This window comes from Eptatretus burgeri, chromosome 6 (assembly GCF_056783735.1).
Source record: "Eptatretus burgeri isolate ZD-2024b chromosome 6, Ebu_testis_v1, whole genome shotgun sequence".
Classification (NCBI taxonomy): Eukaryota; Metazoa; Chordata; class Myxini; order Myxiniformes; family Myxinidae; genus Eptatretus; species Eptatretus burgeri.
This window is the reverse complement of record NC_140966.1, coordinates 107,089,890-107,109,990: the sequence shown is the minus strand read 5'-3', so window position 1 is coordinate 107,109,990 and position 20,101 is coordinate 107,089,890. Positions and strand designations below refer to the sequence as shown.

At 40.9% G+C, this 20,101-nt stretch overlaps 1 protein-coding gene across 6 annotated transcripts in view; it reads right to left on the bottom strand.

The window, feature by feature from the left end:
- LOC147025548 (protein mono-ADP-ribosyltransferase PARP11-like) overlaps positions 1-20,101 on the bottom strand; it is a 90,003-nt gene that overhangs the window by 53,062 nt on the left and 16,840 nt on the right. For 4 of the 6 annotated variants that reach the window (XM_085886600.1, XM_085886604.1, XM_085886606.1 and 1 more), the window contains exons 3-7: positions 7,574-7,636; positions 6,861-7,161; positions 5,699-5,801; positions 2,839-2,917; positions 573-720 (exon numbers count right to left, since the gene is read on the bottom strand). In XM_085886600.1, the coding sequence (XP_085742726.1) occupies positions 573-720; positions 2,839-2,917; positions 5,699-5,801; positions 6,861-7,161; positions 7,574-7,636 (694 nt within the window). The remainder of the gene's footprint in view (positions 1-572; positions 721-2,838; positions 2,918-5,698; positions 5,802-6,860; positions 7,162-7,573; positions 7,637-20,101) is intronic. The other 2 variants (XM_085886603.1, XM_085886601.1) reach the window with 2 other exon arrangements.

The following is a 20,101-nucleotide window of genomic DNA, read 5'->3' as shown; positions in this document are numbered from 1 at the left end:
GTGTGCGGTTTTTTTGGCTGCAACACTGGTACTCATTTCGCCGACCTCGGAAGGATGACAGGCTGAATCAACCCCCTGGTGTTAATTCAGCGGACAACGGGGCTTGAATTCAGGACCCTAACATCCCAAGCCACCACCCTAACTGCAAAGCTAACACCAGGTCTGGAAGCTTAAAACCCCTTTATTTGAAAAAAGGACTCCACTTCTGCTTATATAGCTGATGATGGAGACATCATAACTGCTCAATCGTTTTACTTTTGGTACAATAAAAAAGGCAGGTTTGCTGCCTTGAAAAAAAAAAGGAGAAAAAAATAATCCTTTGGGCATCTTGGAAGGGTGAGGTCCTGTACATCTGTAGGCTCTCCAAGTGAACCGGATGATGAGCCATTAGCTTTATGGCTCATCCATCCACAACTGGAAATTGTGGGTCAGCTGACTCTCCATGGAGTGCACATGTGTGATCCAGTCATCTATCCATGAGATAGTAATCTTTGGAGCTCATTTGTTTTACATTCATTCTCTCGTTCACAGCAAACACGATACACATTTTTGTGTGCTCAAACATGACCCACCTTGATGTCATACTCGATCCACCGACCATCGTTTTCTTGCCAGGACCATGTCACACCTCTCCCCGAAGGCACATTCTGCACACTTAACACCTCTTTCTCCTCTTCATCAACTTCCGTAGACTCCAAATAATCTCCTGATGAAGAGCTGCTTTGATAACAAGAGGTATTAAAGTAGAGTGTTCATTCCGAATCCTTTCTAGTTTTCACGACCTGTTTCCTTGTGAGTAATAGCAGCAAATGCAAATATTTATATTATTTGTCCCTTCTTTCTCCATTTGATGTCTGACTTTGCTTCTGATATTTACTTTTAACCGAAACTAAGGATATAACCAGCGAATTAAAAGGAGCGGGAGCAGGATTGCGGGTTTGCACCAGATTGTGCCCCCTACTCCTCCAAGTTGTTGCTTTCTTCACTCATTCCTGTGGCCTCACTGGGTTCATTGTGGCTGCCTCTTTTGGATTGGACCATTACCTAGCTTTCTAGTTTTTAACTATGTCAGGTTTCAAACCCTAATTCATTATTATTGGCAGGGGAACACCTCCAAATTGGTAAAACATGCAAACTCAAATGGAAGTTGATTGGTTGCATACAACCACTGCCATATTTTAAAAACATGCAAGGTCTCACGGGCAATTCATTGGTTGCAAGTACCACCATATTGTTAAACCATGCAATGCCTCCTGGGAAATCCATTGGTTGCAGACGAATACCACCATATTGTTAAAGGGGAACCCAAACGGAAATTTTTTTATTCTGAAAACCATTGAAAATTATTAATTACGGTCTAAAATTGAATATTTTTTTGCCGATCACAAAGTGCCGAAAAATGCCCTGGAGTGTCTATTTTCGATTTTCGCCAGTGACGTCACACCTGGAACCCACCTCGATCCAAAAGCTCAGCTTACATCGAGAAACAGTGTATTCCGAGTTCGGATTCCTATACTGGTTCCACCATCCTCAGCAACTCAGAAGGTTCTCAGTTTGTTTAACCTGAGTGGGTTTTTAAACAAAGCGATCAGTGGTATTTCGAAGAAGCGATTGGAGACAAAATTGGTGATGGAAACGCTTTCAAGGGAATTGTGGAGCCGTATCGTTTTGAGCCTTGGGCAAGTGATTCAGACGAAGATGGAGGCAATGAAGGTGTTGGTGAAGATGGAAACGCTGGTAGCATGTTCACTACAGACTGGCAAGTTTTGTTTTTCCTTTGAATTGGCAGTTTATAAGGGATTTTGTATTAATTAAAAAAATCAGTTATATTACTCCAGCACAAACATGGCACAGACACCGCCCAGGTACACTTGGACACCACCAACAAATTATTTGTCCCACCATCGCAGGCTGACCAGGTGTCCTGTATATTACGGGATAGTCCCGTGTCAAGACATACATATTCTTCCAGGACATACATGCCCCCACTCACTGCTGGGTGAATTTCCACAATCCAGGCTGACTGCACAGTTCAACCCTTTTATTCCTCATTTCTTCCGTCTCTAGAACCATCTTCCAAAGGCTGTTCTGTTTCACTCTTTCCTCCAGCACTTCAAGCAGGTGTTTCACCACCATCTCCCGTTATCCCCATCTTTATGCACAATGTTTTCCACCCTTATTAACCCTACCTAACCCAGCCCTCTTACTTGCAGGTCACTGTCTTCCTTGCCTCCCCCTTATCTATTTTTCTCTCATCATTTCCCATCATTCATTCTCTTGCTTGTGTCTAACTGTGTCCTTGCTACCACTTTGTTGTTTTTACACCCTCTTTCCTCATTCTTCAACGAGTCAGGATCTTCTTTATTAGAAAATGTTTTCAATATGTCAAAATAGACCAAAAGAGCACGCAAGGACCGTTCCATGTCAATTATGCAACTCCAACTATTGTGTATCCTGAAAATCTGTAACTTTTACTCCCCAGGTAGACATGCTATACATGTTACAACTGACATTGATAACCTTCATAAAAGTGTATTTCAGTCTTTTACAGGAAATGCTGTTATCGGATTCAACAATATTATGTCGCTTTACTGTTTGCCAAATCTCTTAAATAACTACAAACAATACATTTTAGGATAGGCGTTTATTGAAGCCCACCTGGGTCCAAAATAAAGGTGATTATCTGCACCTGTATAGGTGGGTTCGTTCAATCTCAGTTCCCTTTTCACTCAAGGGTTCCAGATAGTACTCATATGATAAATAATACGATGTTTAGTTTTGTTACTCATCACTCTGATTCGAAGGGAAACTCAAAATGCAAAACAATTCATTAAATACCTGATGCTTGATGAAGAATCACCTCCGGTTCTTCTTATTCTTCTCGTGTTTTTGGTTGCCAGATTAGTTTGTATCATTGCTGTTTAAAAACAACGCGTGATGGTTAGACTGTTTGTGTGATGATAATGATGTTTAGTTGGATTATGAGTATGTGGATTCATGGGTTTTGTTAGATAGTGGGTACTTATTAATATTTGTGAATTCGACAATGTGATGTGTAAGAGAAAAAAATTGGTGAATTTTCTAAAACGGTGAGTTTATACATTGGTATTTGTTAGATGGTGAGTATGTATGTTAATCGTTTATAAGTATTTGCTCGGTAGTGGGTGACTGGGTGTATATATGGTTAGATGATGAGTATGTATGCTGGTGAATATTTCATATATATGGTGAGTATTTGTCAGATGGTGAGTATATATGTTGGTAATTGTCAAATGGTAAGTATATATTTTGGTATTTGTCAGATGGTGAATATTTGATAGGTACTGTTTGTATATATCGTTAGATTGTGAGTAGTTAATAGATAGTGATTGGAAATAAGATGAGATGGTGAGTATGTGTGCTGGTGAGTATTTCATAGATATAGTGAGTGTACATATGGTTCGATGGTGAGTATTTGTCACATGGTGAGTATGGATGTTGGTATTTGTTCAATGGTGAGTAAGTGATCGGTTCTGTGTGTATATATCGTGAGATCATGAGTTGTTAATAGATTTTATATATATATATATATATATATATATATATATATATATATATATATATATATATATATATATATATATATATATATATATATATGAAGACCACAAGGGGAAAACCAGAGATGTCACTTTTTATAAATTTCAGGGTTATTGCACCTGCCAATAGTTGGCAACACAAGGTTTCCTCTCACAATATTACTTTAACAAATAAACAGGGGTGTCACATAATTTATATGGTATAAAGTTTAGCCGTGTAATGCAAAAACAAGTGTTGTCAAAGCTGAACAAGTAGAAACCCAGAGTTGTCAGCACTTTACTCCTGGTTATCTCCCTTTCATTCATGTTAACTGTTCCACCATAATATTCAGAGTTGAGAAACTAAAAAATGAAAGGTTGTAAAACTTTCACAGCATAAACTCTGAGCACTACAATGGCCTATTTGGTTATATCATGGGCTCGTAGTTGGTGCATATCATGGTTCAAGCCTGGTCAAACCTTTATTGTGACTTTTATGGGACCCACGCCGTGGCTTAATGGTTAGCGCGTCTGAGTACCCATCCTCATTCGATGTACCCACCGCCCAATCAACCTGCTTAGGTATATGAGGGAGTCACATGAGGTGACTTCGGCTATCGCGGGGGTGGTTTATCCTTGGTTTCCTTCCGGTTTTCCATCATATTAAGTAGTACGGAGTAAGAAATGGAGAATCCGTCGTCATATAAGCGAAATACCCTTGAGTATGGCGTTGAACACCAATCAAACAAACAAAAAAAATGACCGTTTAATGTTGAAAAAAATAATCTGTGATCACCAAAGTCATGTAATGTATGCTAATAACCAACAAGCATGAATTTGCTGCACATCCTGGGTTAAAATTGCATGGCAATTATTAAACAAGGGAATAACCAGTGATGTCAGTTTGCAACATTGATTCGTTCTTTGCTCTTAAATTAAATAACACAGAAGCTTGGCAAATGCTACATGCTTAATTTGATCGGCCAATGATCACTCTTCCTTTTACTGGAACAGAAATCTATATGACAGTTATTAAACAGTCCACCAAAGTCTTGAAACTTTGTTTTTCAGTTTCTTCAAAATTGACTGATGCTGACATCTCTGGTTTTCCTCTTGTGGTATATATGTATATATATATATATATATATATATATATATATATATATATATATATATATATATATATATATATATATGTTTAGATGGTGAGTATTTGATAGGTAGATGGTGAATACATGGTTATAGGGTGAGTATTTGATAGGTAGTGAGTGAATATATTGTTAGAAGGTGAGTATTTGATAGGTCGTGAGTGAATATATTGTTAGAAGGTGAGTATTTGATAGGTAGATGGTGAATACATGATTATAGGGTGAGTATTTGATAGAAGGTGAATATTTGATAGGTAGCGAGTGTGAACTGTAAATGGTTAAATAGTGGGTATTTGGTTAGATGGTGAGTATTTGATAGGTAGTGTGTACTGTATATGGTTAGATGGTGAGCATTTGATTGGTCATGAGCATGTTGTGTATATGGTGAGATGGTGAGTATTTGATAGGTAGTGAGTGTGTATTTGGTTAGATGGTGAGTATTTGATAGGTAATGTGTATATGGTTAGATGGTGAGTATTTGATAGGTATTGAGTGTATATTTGGTTAGATAGTGAATATTTGATAGGTACTGAGTGTGTATATGGTTCTATGGTGAATATTTGATAGGTACTGTGTACTGTATATGGTTAGATGTACATATATAGATCATCATAATCATATATATATATATATATATATATATATATATATATATATATATATATATATATATATATATATATATATATATATATATATATATATAGACCATCATAAGATGATGATCATATTTGATAGGTAGTGAGTGTGTACTGTATATGGTTAGATGGTGAGTATTTGATAGGTAGTGTGTATATGATTAGATGGTGTGTATTTAATAGGTAGCGAGTGTGTATATGATTAGATGGTGAGTATTTAATATGTAGTGAGTGTGTATATGATTAGATGGTGAGTATTTAATAGGTAGTGAGTGTGTATATGATTAGATGGTGAGTATTTAATAGGTAGTGAGTGTGTATATGATTAGATGGTGAGTATTTCACAAGTACCTACATGAGAAATCCAACTTGTACAGGTTACTTCCTGCGTGGAAAACCTTGTTCTTCACACCAAGCTGGAAATCCTGCTCAATGTCTTCTGAACCAATGTTTGAACTCTGCAAAGAATTTTTTTGTTTTTTTTTGTCTATCAAGTCGAGGCTCGTGTAAGAGCAAATGCAGAGAAATATATAACAAGGAAGGAGACAAGAGGGGTGGGAGAGAGAAGCCTAAAATGGTGGGGAACAAAGACAATAGGAAATCTGTGGAAGGGAGGGAATGTTATTTTTTAAATAAATAATTATGAAAGTTGAATGCAAAACAATTCTGTCAAACTTCAATGTTGGTCTGTTTGGCATTCCCATCTGAGCTCCTCGGTCTTGTTTCTGGAATGGCAGATTCAAATCCCACTCACCCTGTTGATTTGGCCATTGCCTAATAATGAGTGTATCATCAATTTGTTCATTGTGCCATTCACAAAAAACATGAGACATTTATTCTTTGATGCTCAATGACCCCTCACTAAACCATGACCCACCTCGCTCAACCATGACCCACCTCACTCAACCATGACCCACCTCGCTCATCCATGACCCACCTCGCTCATCCATGACCCACCTCACTCAACCATGACCCACCTCGCTCATCCATGACCCACCTCGCTCTTCCATGACCCACCTCACTCATCCATGACCCACCTCGCTCATCCATGACCCACCTCACTCAACCATGACCCACCTCACTCAACCATGACCCACCTCACTCAACCATGACCCACCTCACTCAACCAGAACCCACCTCGCTCAACCAGAACCCACCTCGCTCAACCAGAACCCACCTCACTCAACCATGACCCACCTCACTCAACCATGACCCACCTCGCTCAACCAGAACCAACTTCACTCAACCATGACCCACCTCGCTCATCCATGACCCACCTCGCTCATCCATGACCCACCTCACTCAACCATGACCCACCTCACTCAACCATGACCCACCTCACTCAACCATGACCCACCTCGCTCAACCAGAACCCACCTCGCTCAACCAGAACCCACGTCGCTCAACCAGAACCCACCTCACTCAACCATGACCCATCTCGCTCAACCATGACCCACCTCACTCAACCATGACCCACCTCACTCAACCAGAACCCACCTCGCTCAACCATGACCCACCTCAGTGTCGTACTCCATCCACCGACCGTCGTTTTCTTGCCAACACCATGTTACACCTTTCCCTGAACACGCATTCTGTACACTTAACTCTTCTTCATCCTCCTCTTCATCTTCATCCTCCGATTCATCTTCATCCTCCGATTCATCTTCATCCTCCTCTTCATCTTCATCCTCCGATTCATCTTCATCCTCCGATTCATCTTCATCCTCCTCTTCATCTTCATCCTCCTCTTCATCTTCATCCTCCTCTTCATCTTCATCCTCCTCTTTATCTTCAGACTCTGAATCTGATGAAGAACTGCTTCGATAACAACATTAACAGTGTTAAAAGTAAAGTTTTCATTCTGATGCTTTCTGTGCATTACAACAGCGACAGTAAATGCAAAAATATAAATATTCATTCCTTTGGCTATTTGAAATTTCAATTTCAATATACATTTATATTAACCCTATGAACCCTGGTGGCCAGTTTACTGGCAGCTATTGAAATCTCCATATACCTGAGTGGCCGGATTTTTCTCAAATGAGCCCATGGTGGGGGAGCCGAAAGTCCAAGGAGCTCAGGGTTCAAAGGGTTAATTGAGGACACAAGAGCAGTGAAGTCAAAAGAACAATGCAGGAGTACAAACTTAGTCTGGAAGCACCTGCATAATCCAGCATGGGGCACTTAAAGTTATCCTCTACCCTGTTGGAAAAATCAAATTCATGTTTACCTTTTGCTGATTAAAAGTTGCTCCAAAGCATTGTGAAGAGCTGTCTGTACAATATCTTCGAAACTGAGAAAGACAAAACACTTCATTGTTAGATTTGCAGGAGGGGATCGCAAAATATAATCCTCGAGTTTGACATATATATATATATATATATATATATATATATATATATATATATATATATATATATATATATATATATATATATATATATATATATATATATATATATATATATAAATACATGAACATATATACGTGTTAAAAAAAAAAAAAAAATATATATATATATATATATATATATATATATATATATATATATATATATATATATATATATATATATATATATATATATATATATATAGATGTATAAATACATGAACATATATACGTGTAGAAAAAATATATATATATTTAATTGGTCATATATCTATAATTCCAGCAGTGTGTGTGTGTGTGTGTGTGTGTGTGTGTGTGTGTGTGTGTGTGTGTGTGTGTGTGTCTGTCTGTCTGTCTGTCTGCGACCGCCGTTTCTCGACGACCGCTGGTCCGATCTGATTGAAACTTGCCAGGAATATTGCCGGGGACCCGCAGATGTGCCTTTTCGAGGTTTGATGTCAATCGGATGAGCGGTTCCCAAGTTATGGCCATTTTATTGCTTTTTCAGTGTTGAAAAGGTGTATATATGGCAGCTGAAGGTGTCGTTCCTTACATCTTCTCACCTTATCATGCCAATTTTTTCCCAAATTATTAATAACGGGACAATCACCGGTCCGATCGGATTGAAACTTACCACGAATATTGCCGGGGCCCCGTGGATGTGCCTTTTCAAGGTTTGATATCAATCGGACGAGCGGTTCCCAAGTTACGGCCATTTATCTGTCGACCAATGACAGGACACGGTGTTATGACATCACGAATGACGTCACAATTAATATTTATTTATTTATAATTATTATTTCTTTTGCACGATTGAAACTTGCCAGGAATATTGCTGGGGACCCGCGGATGTGCCTTTTCGAGGTGAGAGAGAGAGAGAGAGAGAGAGAGAGAGAGAGAGAGAGAGAGAGAGAGAGAGAGAGAGAGAGAGAGAGAGAGAGAGAGAGAGAGAGAGAGAGAGAGAGAGAGAGAGAGAGAGAGAGAGAGAGAGAGAGAGAGAGGCTGCACCAACATACTGGCACTCACCTACGGGCATGCACCTATGGGCCCGACCCTACGGGTCCGTACTAGTCTATCTATAATTCCAGCAATCTCTGTGTGTCTGTCTGTCTGTCTGTCTGTCTGCGACCGCCGTTTCTCAACGACCGCCGGCCCGATCTCATTGAAACTTGCCAGGAATATTGCCGGGGACCCGCAGATGTGCCTTTTCGAGGTTTGATATCGATCGGACGAGCGGTTTCCAAGTTATGGCCATTTTATTGCTTTTTCAGTGTTGAAAAGGTGTATATATGGCAGCTGAAGGTGTCGTTCCTTACATCTTCTCACCTTATCATGCCAATTTTTTCCCAAATTATTAATAACGGGACGATCACCGGTCCGATCGGATTGAAACTTACCACGAATATTGCCGGGGCCCCGCGGATGTGCCTTTTCAAGGTTTCATATCAATCGGACGAGCGGTTCCCAAGTTACGGCCATTTATCTGTCGACCAATGACAGGACACGGTGTTATGACATCACGAATTACGTCACAATTAATATTTATTTATTTATAATTATTATTTCTTTTGCACGATTGAAACTTGCCAGGAATATTGCTGGGGACCCGCGGATGTGCCTTTTCGAGGAAAGAGAGAGAGAGAGAGAGAGAGAGAGAGAGAGAGAGAGAGAGAGAGAGAGAGAGAGAGAGAGAGAGAGAGAGAGAGAGAGAGAGAGAGAGAGAGAGAGAGAGAGAGGCTGCACATACTGGCACTCACCTACGGGCACGCCTCTTCGGGCTCGTACTAGTAATATATAATTAATGTATAATTTGCCCACTGGTGATACATCAAATATTTTTGCCCCCTTTGGTAGCAATCTTCTTTGACCAGCGAAATTCATAGTTTATAACGAATCAATAATATTTATTCATTTATTAGTGTTGTGAATATTAATGATTTCAGGTTATTATTCGAGTTAATATGTCATTATTATGTCCCCGGAAATAGCCCATGGTGCACTGCGTAAAGTGCCCGTCAATGGCGTGATAAAAAACAAATGGTGCGATCGCATTCGGGTGAGAAGACGCAAAAAAATTAACATCTGCAGTCATTTTACATGCCAGGAAGTCATCGATTCGTCCTGTTCTCTAACATCCAGGTACACACACACACACACACACACACACACACACACACACACACACACACACACACACACACACACACACACACACACACACACCACACACACCGCTTCACTGGAATGATCACTGTGAACCACTGTGCTTCAACAACCCTTGTCGCAGGGGTTCTGACCAACAGGGGACGCCTGCCGCATATTAACCCTGTTTAGGTACCCCTTGCCAGTTAGTAACTTTCAGCTGCAGCAGGGGTAATAAATATCAATATTAAATGGGAAAAATGGCTCGGTTGGATTCTGTAAAAAAACAAAATGGCCCAGTTGGAGTCTGTAAAAAAACAAAATGGCTTGGTTAGAGTCTAAAAAACAAAATGGCTTGGTTAGAGTCTGTGAAAAACAAAATGGCTCAGTTGGATTCTGTAAAAAAACAAAATGGCCCAGTTGGAGTCTGTAAAAAAACAAAATGGCTTGGTTAGAGTCTAAAAAACAAAATGGCTTGGTTAGAGTCTGTGAAAAACAAAATGGCCCAGTTGGAGTCTGTAAAAAACAAAATGGCTTGGTTAGAGTCTAAAAAACAAAATGGCTTGGTTAGAGTCTGTGAAAAACAAAATGGCCCAGTTGGAGTCTGTAAAAAACAAAATGGCATGGTTAGAGTCTGTAAAAAACAAAATGGCCCAGTTGGAGTCTGTGAAAAACAAAATGGCTTGGTTAGAGTCTGTAAAAAACAAAATGGCCCAGTTAGAGTCTGTAAAAAACAAAATGGCCCAGTTGGAGTCTGTGAAAAACAAAATGGCTTGGTTAGAGTCTGTAAATGTGGTGGAGTCTGCGGGCCTACGGGGAAGGGCATGGTGGTGTGGGAGTGGTCAGAGTGGTCATCGTATCTGCAAGGGATATAAGGTGTGCGCGCCGCCTGAGGCGTTGTAGGAATGCAGTAGTCGAACGCGGCTTGTGCGTGTGCGTACGGAATAAAGGAGAGCCGCGGGCAGAGTACGCCCGCGCTCGCGCTTGTGCAACACAGCCCAGCTCGACTGTTCCTCCGCTCGTGTCTGCCTGCTAAGCATCTCCCATTCAGTACATTACAGTTGGCTGACGAGGATCTTCGGATTGGCGGGTGCAGGGCGGCAAATGACCCGTGCGCTTCCAGGCTACGGAGCCAAGGGTCTCGCCAGCACGAGCATGGCAGAGGGTCGGTGCACGGCAAACGTACGCGTGCCCGCCTTCGTCGGAATCGACTTCGGCCACGTCGAGTGGGCAACGGCCGCGCTCACTGTTCGTTTTGTTGAGGCACGACGGATCGGGGGAATGATTTCTGCAAAGCCACGGCTAAAGAACGAGGACACGCGTTTCAGCTCGAACGCGGCGTGGGACGTCGCGCAAGCTCTGGAGAATGTCCGAGGTCTCGATGGTTGGGGCACAGCAGATGGTCTGGGGGTCATCGCGATGGGCCAGGCACGTGCGGCCACACGCACGGTCTGCGGCGCGGGTCGTGGGCGAGCGTTGCAATGCAATCACTCGGACGGCGGTCTGAGCACTCGAGGTCGGCTACGGTGTGTGGGCCGAGGGTCATCGCCCATCGTTACAGTCATAGATGGCGGTGTGTGAAGCGATCCTTCCGTCCCGGGTCAAAACCTGCTTCCAATTGATCCGGAGATGACAAGATCAGTGGCAGGGGAGGTTGAAGTGATCGAGGCACGGATCGGGTGTTGAATTGAGTCCACTCGTGCTGCCCGCGCATCGCGCACGTACACCGGCGAAGCGGTTGCGCCGCTTGCAGCGCCCGACGTCTCGGTGCTTTACCGGGGGCGAAGCGCCCTACTCTCGGTGTTCGTGGGGCGAGGGGAGGGGTCCGTCCTTTTGGGTCGGGACTGGCTGGCGCACCTCGGGCTGGATCTCCGGTTCGTACCTTCAGGTGTGCCGGTGCTCTCTTCGATGCCTTCGTCGAGTACCGAGGGCGAGGTTCTGGCGGCGGGAGCCGCGTCGATGCAACGGGAGCGGCCGTTCGTTGCTGCCTGCAACGGCAGTGTGCGGTTCGGGAGTGGCAGGAGCCGTGCCAGCTCTCGCGATGGGCTCTCGCGCGTCGGCGGCGTGCATGATGCGAGGTGCGGTGTTGTTCAGGCAGCTTCAACAGGTGGCGGTGAGCCCGTGGCGTTAAAGGAAGTCGCGAGTCACAACATCGAGTCGACAACCAAGAAACGGACTCGTGATGTGGGTTGTGGGTTGTTGTTCATGGCATATGTGTTTTTCCTTGCTCTAGTGATGCAGTTTAACGTTGTTGAAATAAATGCCAGCAGTTCTCGTGTGAAAGTGGATTTGGCGGGGATCAGTCAACGGGGTTGGTATGATGATCAATGTGAGGTGGGAGCAGTGGTGGCAAATAAAAAGGTTGGGTTGGCCTTCCATTGTCCCGGGCCGCAGGTAGTTGCTTTGTCATGTGCTGGGAGTTTATCAAAAGACCGCGCTGTACGGAAAAATGAATTTGCAATGCTTCAAGTGATGTTCGTAGTGATTTATAACGAGCCTATGATTGAAGTGTGGTTTAAATGGAATTGCGACCGTCTAGCTGCCGTGTGGGTCTCGGAGATCGACTCGGAACCAAGACTGGTGCACTGGTCGGCGTTACCCCCACCTCTGGTTGCGAGCGCAGCTCTCTGTGTTTGCTCAAGGCCGGTTAGACGGGCGTTAGCGTCTCAACTGATTGTGGTGCGTGAGTTGTTTTGGAGCATTAAGTGCGTACAGCCAGCGGCGCTGTTCAGCGCCCCCGGCCAAGGTCGATCAAGGCTGCCGCTGGCGCCACGGCTTCCAGACAGCGGGCTTCCGGCCTCGGAATGTTTATCTATGTCGGGTCTGCCTGGGGGGAGTGGGCCGGAGGCGTTTGATGGTGCCGGGGGAGGTTGGCTCGAAGGATCGCCACGACCTCGGCGAGGGCCATGTCAGCATGAGCCGCCTGGGGGCGTTTCCGCTGGGTAGGGCTGCTGTGTTTTTTTTTCGCCTTGCTGCTTCATATCGGTAACACGGCCAGACTTTGGGAGGTGCTGTGTCTTCGGAATCTGGTCGGGGCAGCTCCATTAACCCGTTTTTCACGCATTATATGATGTGGTGTGCTGTTATACTTGGCTGTTTTCATTTTATTTTCATGATTATTATACCGAAGTCCTTCGTGTTGTTTATGCTTCTAATAATGGTGATCATTTAATAATCATAGTTTTAGGGGGGAGGAGTGTGGTGGAGTCTGCGGGCCTACGGGGAAGGGCATGGTGGTGTGGGAGTGGTCGGAGTGGTCATCGTATCTGCAAGGGATATAAGGTGTGCGCGCCGCCTGAGGCGTTGTAGGAATGCAGTAGTCGAACACGGCTTGTGCGTGTGCGTACGGAATAAAGGAGAGCCGCGGGCAGAGTACGCCCGCGCTCGCGCTTGTGCAACACAGCCCGGCTCAACTGTTCCTCCGCTCGTGTCTGCCTGCTAAGCATCTCCCATTCAGTACATTACAGTAAAAAACAAAATGGCTTGGTTAGAATCTGTAAAAAACAAAATGGCCCAGTTGGAGTCTGTGAAAAACAAAATGGCTTGGTTAGAATCTGTAAAAAACAAAATGGCCCAGTTGGAGTCTGTGAAAAACAAAATGGCTTGGTTAGAATCTGTAAAAAACAAAATGGCCCAGTTGGAGTCTGTGAAAAACAAAATGGCGTGGTTAGAGTCTGTAAAAAACAAAATGGCTTGGTTAGAGTCTGTAAAAAACAAAATTGCTTGGTTAGAGTCTGTAAAAAACAAAATGGCTTGGTTAGAGTCTGTAAAAAACAAAATGGCTTGGTTAGAGTCTGTAAAAAACAAAATGGGTTGGTTAGAGTCTGTAAAAAACAAAATGGGTTGGTTAGAGTCTGTAAAAAACAAAATGGCTTGGTTGGAGTCTGTAAAAAACAAAATGGCTTGGTTGGAGTCTGTAAAAAACAAAATTGCTTGGTTAGAGTCTGTAAAAAACAAAATGGCCCAGTTGGAGTCTGTGAAAAACAAAATGGCTTGGTTAGAGTCTGTAAAAAACAAAATGGCGTGGTTAGAGTCTGTAAAAAAACAAAATGGCTTGGTTAGAGTCTGTGAAAAACAAAATGGCTTGGTTAGAGTCTGTAAAAAACAAAATGGCTTGGTTAGAGTCTGCAAAAAACAAAATGGCTTGGTTAGAGTCTGTAAAAAAGAAAATGGCTTGGTTAGAGTCTGTAAAACACAAAATGGCTTGGTTCGAGTCTGTAAAAGACAAAATGGCTTGGTTAGAGTCTGTAAAAAACAAAATGGCTTGGTTAGAGTCTGTAAAAAACAAAATGGCCCAGTTGGAGTCTGTGAAAAACAAAATGGCTTGGTTAGAGTCTGTAAAAAACAAAATGGCTTGGTTAGAGTCTGTAAAAAACAAAATGGCTTGGTTAGAGTCTGCAAAAAACAAAATGGCTTGGTTAGCGTCTGTAAAAAACAAAATGGCTTGGTTAGAGTCTGTAAAAAAGAAAATGGCTTGGTTAGAGTCTGTAAAAAACAAAATGGCTTGGTTAGAGTCTGTAAAAAACAAAATGGCTTGGTTAGAGTCTGTGATAAACAAAATGGTCCAGTTAGAGTCTGTGATAAACAAAATGGCCCAGATGGAGTCTGTGAAAAACAAAATGGCTTGGTTAGAGTCTGTAAAACACAAAATGGCTTGGTTAGAGTCTGTAAAAAACAAAATGGCTTGGTTAGAGTCTGTAAAAAACAAAATGGCTTGGTTAGAGTCTGTAAAAAACAAAATGGCCCAGTTGGAGTCTGTGAAAAACAAAATTGCTTGGTTAGAGTCTGTAAAAAACAAAATGGCTTGGTTAGAGTCTGTAAAAAACAAAATGGCTTGGTTAGAGTCTGTAAAACACAAAATGGCTTGGTTCGAGTCTGTAAAAAACAAAATGGCTTGGTTAGAGTCTGTAAAAAACAAAATGGCTTGGTTAGAGTCTGTAAAAAACAAAATGGCCCAGTTGGAGTCTGTGAAAAACAAAATGGCTTGGTTAGAGTCTGTAAAAAATAAAATGGCCCAGTTGGAGTCTGTGAAAAACAAAATGGCTTGGTTAGAGTCTGTAAAAAACAAAATTGGCTTGGTTAGAGTCTGTAAAACACAAAATGGCTTGGTTAGAGTCTGTGAAAAAACAAAATGGCTTGGTTAGAGTCTGTAAAAAACAAAATGGCTTGGTTAGAGTCTGTGAAAAACAAAATGGCTTGGTTAGAGTCTGTAAAAAACAAAATGGCTTGGTTAGAGTCTGTAAAACACAAATGGCTTGGTTAGAGTCTGTAAAAAACAAAATGGCTTGGTTAGAGTCTGTAAAAAACAAAATGGCTTGGTTGGAGTCTGTGAAAAACAAAATGGCTTGGTTAGAGTCTGTAAAAAACAAAATGGCTTGGTTAGAGTCTGTGAAAAACAAAATGGCTTGGTTAGAGTCTGTAAAAAGCAAAATGGCTTGGTTAGAGTCTGTAAAAAACAAAATGGCTTGGTTAGAGTCTGTAAAAAACAAAATGGCCCAGTTGGAGTCTGTGAAAAACAAAATGGCTTGGTTAGAGTCTGTAAAAAAACAAAATGGCTTGGTTAGAGTCTATAAAAAACAAAATGGCTTGGTTAGAGTCTGTAAAAAAACAAAATGGCTTGGTTAGAGTCTGTGAAAAAAACAAAATGGCTCAGTTAGAGTCTGTGAAAAACACAATGGCTTGGTTAGAGTCTGTAAAAAACAAAATGGGTTGGTTAGAGTCTGTAAAAAACAAAATGGCTTGGTTAGAGTCTGTAAAAAACAAAATGGCCCAGTTGGAGTCTGTGAAAAACAAAATGGCTTGGTTAGAGTCTGTAAAAAACAAAATGGCTTGGTTAGAGTCTGTAAAAAAACAAAATGGCTTGGTTAGAGTCTGTAAAAAACAAAATGGCCCAGTTGGAGTCTGTGAAAAACAAAATTGCTTGGTTAGAGTCTGTAAAAAACAAAATGGCTTGGTTAGAGTCTGTAAAAAACAAAATGGGTTGGTTAGAGTCTGTAAAAAACAAAATGGCTTGGTTAGAGTCTGTAAAAAACAAAATGGCTTGGTTGGAGTCTGTAAAAAATAAAATTGCTTGGTTAGAGTCTGTAAAAAACAAAATGGCTTGGTTAGAGTCTGTGAAAAACAAAATGGCTTGGTTAGAGTCTGTAAAAAACAAAATGGCTTGGTTAGAGTCTGTGAAAAACAAAATGGCTTGGTTAGAGTCTGTAAAAAACAAAATGGCTTGGTTAGAGTCTGTAAAAAACAAAATGGCTTGGTTCGAGTCCGTAAAAAACAAAATGGCTTGGTTAGAGTCTGTAAAACACAAAATGGCTTGGTTAGAGTCTGTAAAAAACAAAATGGCTTGGTTAGAGTCTGTAAAAAACAAAATGGCTTGGTTAGAGTCTGTAAAAAACAAAATGGCTTGGTTAGAGTCTGTGAAAACCAAAATGGCTTGGTTAGAGTCTGTAAAAAACAAAATGGCTTGGTTAGAGTCTGTAAAAAACAAAATGGCTTGGTTAGAGTCTGTAAAAAACAAAATGGCCCAGTTGGAGTCTGTGAAAAACAAAATGGCTTGGTTAGAGTCTATAAAAAACAAAATGGCTTGGTTAGAGTCTGTGAAAAACAAAATGGCTTGGTTAGAGTCTGTAAAAAACAAAATGGCTTGGTTAGAGTCTGTAAAAAACAAAATGGCTTGGTTAGAGTCTGTAAAAAACAAAATGGCCCAGTTGGAGTCTGTAAAAAACAAAATGGCTTGGTTGGAGTCTATAAAAAACAAAATGGCTTGGTTGGAGTCTGTAAAAAAACAAAATGGCTTGGTTAGAGTCTGTGAAAAAACAAAATGGCTCAGTTAGAGTCTGTGAAAAACACAATGGCTTGGTTAGAGTCTGTAAAAAACAAAATGGGTTGGTTAGAGTCTGTAAAAAACAAAATGGCTTGGTTAGAGTCTGTAAAAAACAAAATGGCTTGGTTAGAGTCTGTAAAAAACAAAATGGCTTGGTTAGAGTCTGTAAAAAACAAAATGGCTTGGTTAGAGTCTGTAAAAAACAAAATGGCTTGGTTAGAGTCTGTAAAAAACAAAATGGCTTGGTTAGAGTCTGTGAAAAACAAAATGGCTTGGTTAGAGTCTGTGAAAAACAAAATGGCTTGGTTAGAGTCTGTAAAAAACAAAATGGCTTGGTTAGAGTCTGTGAAAAACAAAATGGCTTGGTTAGAGTCTGTGAAAAACAAAATGGCTTGGTTAGAGTCTGTGAAAAACAAAATGGCTTGGTTAGAGTCTGTAAAAAACAAAATGGCTTGGTTAGAGTCTGTAAAAAACAAAATGGCTTGGTTAGAGTCTGTAAAAAACAAAATGGCTTGGTTAGAGTCTGTAAAACACAAAATGGCTTGGTTGGAGTCTGTAAAAAACAAAATGGCTTGGTTAGAGTCTGTAAAAAACAAAATGGCTTGGTTAGAGTCTGTGAAAAACAAAATTGCTTGGTTAGAGTCTGTAAAAAACAAAATGGCTTGGTTAGAGTCTGTGAAAAACAAAATGGCTTGGTTAGAGTCTGTAAAAAACAAAATGGCTTGGTTAGAGTCTGTAAAAAACAAAATGGCCCAGTTGGAGTCTGTGAAAAACAAAATGGCTTGGTTAGAGTCTGTAAAAAACAAAATGGCTTGGTTAGAGTCTGTAAAAAACAAAATGGCTTGGTTAGAGTCTGTAAAAAACAAAATGGCTTGGTTAGAGTCTGTAAAAAACAAAATGGCTTGGTTAGAGTCTGTAAAAAACAAAATGGCTTGGTTAGAGTCTGTAAAAAACAAAATGGCTTGGTTAGAGTCTGTGAAAAACAAAATGGCTTGGTTAGAGTCTGTGAAAAACAAAATGGCTTGGTTAGAGTCTGTAAAAAACAAAATGGCTTGGTTAGAGTCTGTGAAAAACAAAATGGCTTGGTTAGAGTCTGTGAAAAACAAAATGGCTTGGTTAGAGTCTGTGAAAAACAAAATGGCTTGGTTAGAGTCTGTAAAAAACAAAATGGCTTGGTTAGAGTCTGTAAAAAACAAAATGGCTTGGTTAGAGTCTGTAAAAAACAAAATGGCTTGGTTAGAGTCTGTAAAACACAAAATGGCTTGGTTGGAGTCTGTAAAAAACAAAATGGCTTGGTTAGAGTCTGTAAAAAACAAAATGGCTTGGTTAGAGTCTGTGAAAAACAAAATTGCTTGGTTAGAGTCTGTAAAAAACAAAATGGCTTGGTTAGAGTCTGTGAAAAACAAAATGGCTTGGTTAGAGTCTGTAAAAAACAAAATGGCTTGGTTAGAGTCTGTAAAAAACAAAATGGCCCAGTTGGAGTCTGTGAAAAACAAAATGGCTTGGTTAGAGTCTGTAAAAAACAAAATGGCTTGGTTGGAGTCTATAAAAAACAAAATGGCTTGGTTAGAGTCTGTAAAAAAACAAAATGGCTTGGTTAGAGTCTGTGAAAAAACAAAATGGCTCAGTTAGAGTCTGTGAAAAACACAATGGCTTGGTTAGAGTCTGTAAAAAACAAAATGGCTTGGTTAGAGTCTGTAAAAAACAAAATGGCTTGGTTAGAGTCTGTAAAAAACAAAATGGCCCAGTTGGAGTCTGTGAAAAACAAAATGGCTTGGTTAGAGTCTGTAAAACACAAAATGGCTTGGTTAGAGTCTGTAAAAAACAAAATGGCTTGGTTAGAGTCTGTAAAAAACAAAATGGCTTGGTTAGAGTCTGTAAAAAACAAAATGGCCCAGTTGGAGTCTGTGAAAAACAAAATTGCTTGGTTAGAGTCTGTAAAAAACAAAATGGCTTGGTTAGAGTCTGTAAAAAACAAAATGGCTTGGTTAGAGTCTGTAAAAAACAAAATGGCTTGGTTAGAGTCTGTAAAAAACAAAATGGCCCAGTTGGAGTCTGTGAAAAACAAAATGGCTTGGTTAGAGTCTGTAAAAAACAAAATGGCTTGGTTAGAGTCTATAAAAAACAAAATGGCTTGGTTAGAGTCTGTAAAAAAACAAAATGGCTTGGTTAGAGTCTGTGAAAAAACAAAATGGCTCAGTTAGAGTCTGTGAAAAACACAATGGCTTGGTTAGAGTCTGTAAAAAACAAAATGGGTTGGTTGGAGTCTGTAAAAAACAAAATGGCTTGGTTAGAGTCTGTGATAAACAAAATGGTCCAGTTAGAGTCTGTGATAAACAAAATTGCTTGGTTAGAGTCTGTGATAAACAAAATGGCCCAGATGGAGTCTGTGATAAACAAAATTGCTTGGTTAGAGTCTGTGATAAACAAAATGGCCCAGATGGAGTCTGTGATAAACAAAATTTCTTGGTTGCAGTCTGTGAAAAACAGAAGCACCCACTGCCCAATGCAGTGTCAGCTCCGACATTGCTAATCACAGCATAATTCAGGCAACATGGCTTTAGAAGTCTTTTTTGGCAGGATTATCAGCCTATCCCTGGGGAAAGGAATCGATCCAGGGATGTGTTTCTGGAATCCTGGGTTTCATCATGACCGGAGTGGATTCTCTCTAATAAATAAACTGACATTCTGTCATGTGACATGTTCATATTTATCATTCCGGCTGCAATTTAAAGATGTTATTAACTGGTAATTGTTTCCTAAACACAGTGAGTAGTTCTCTCAGATTGGATTTGGATTGCCTTCTCTAGCATTTGCTTTGAGCTGTGAAGTGAATAATTATTCTGTCATGTAGTTTTCATCCGTGCCAATTTGTGAATACTTTAACATCATGAATTTTGTTCAACTTACTTGTCCAACCAATGGCAGTATTGTTTGCATGGTTTAAAAAAAATCTTTTTCTTACCAATCATTTTGCCCCATGCTACAATCGGGCTCTTGGACCTCCCCCGAAGGGGACTGGCATTCAGAAAGGCTTAAACAGGAGCGTGGCAAAGCTTTTCATGCTTAGCAACTCGCTATTGACCCTGTCATGGAAATAGCTCACAGACTTGAGTTTCACTGGAGTTAAACAAAAGTTCACGCGAGTTCACTGAAGTTAAACTGCATTCACAGCCCTATCTTCAGCGATGCATTTCCTCTGTTGAACTCAAGGAGCTTCGTACCATGTGCTGCGTCGTAGCCCTCTCTTCAATGGATTTTTCACTCATTTCCATCGTGGGATTACGATAATTTACTCCCTTTGGGTGAGCAGTTTATTCCCATGGGCACTGGGCATTTATGACTCCCGAGTCACCGAGTGAATCATAGTGGTTTGTGAACATGACGCCGAATTGGCCCACTGG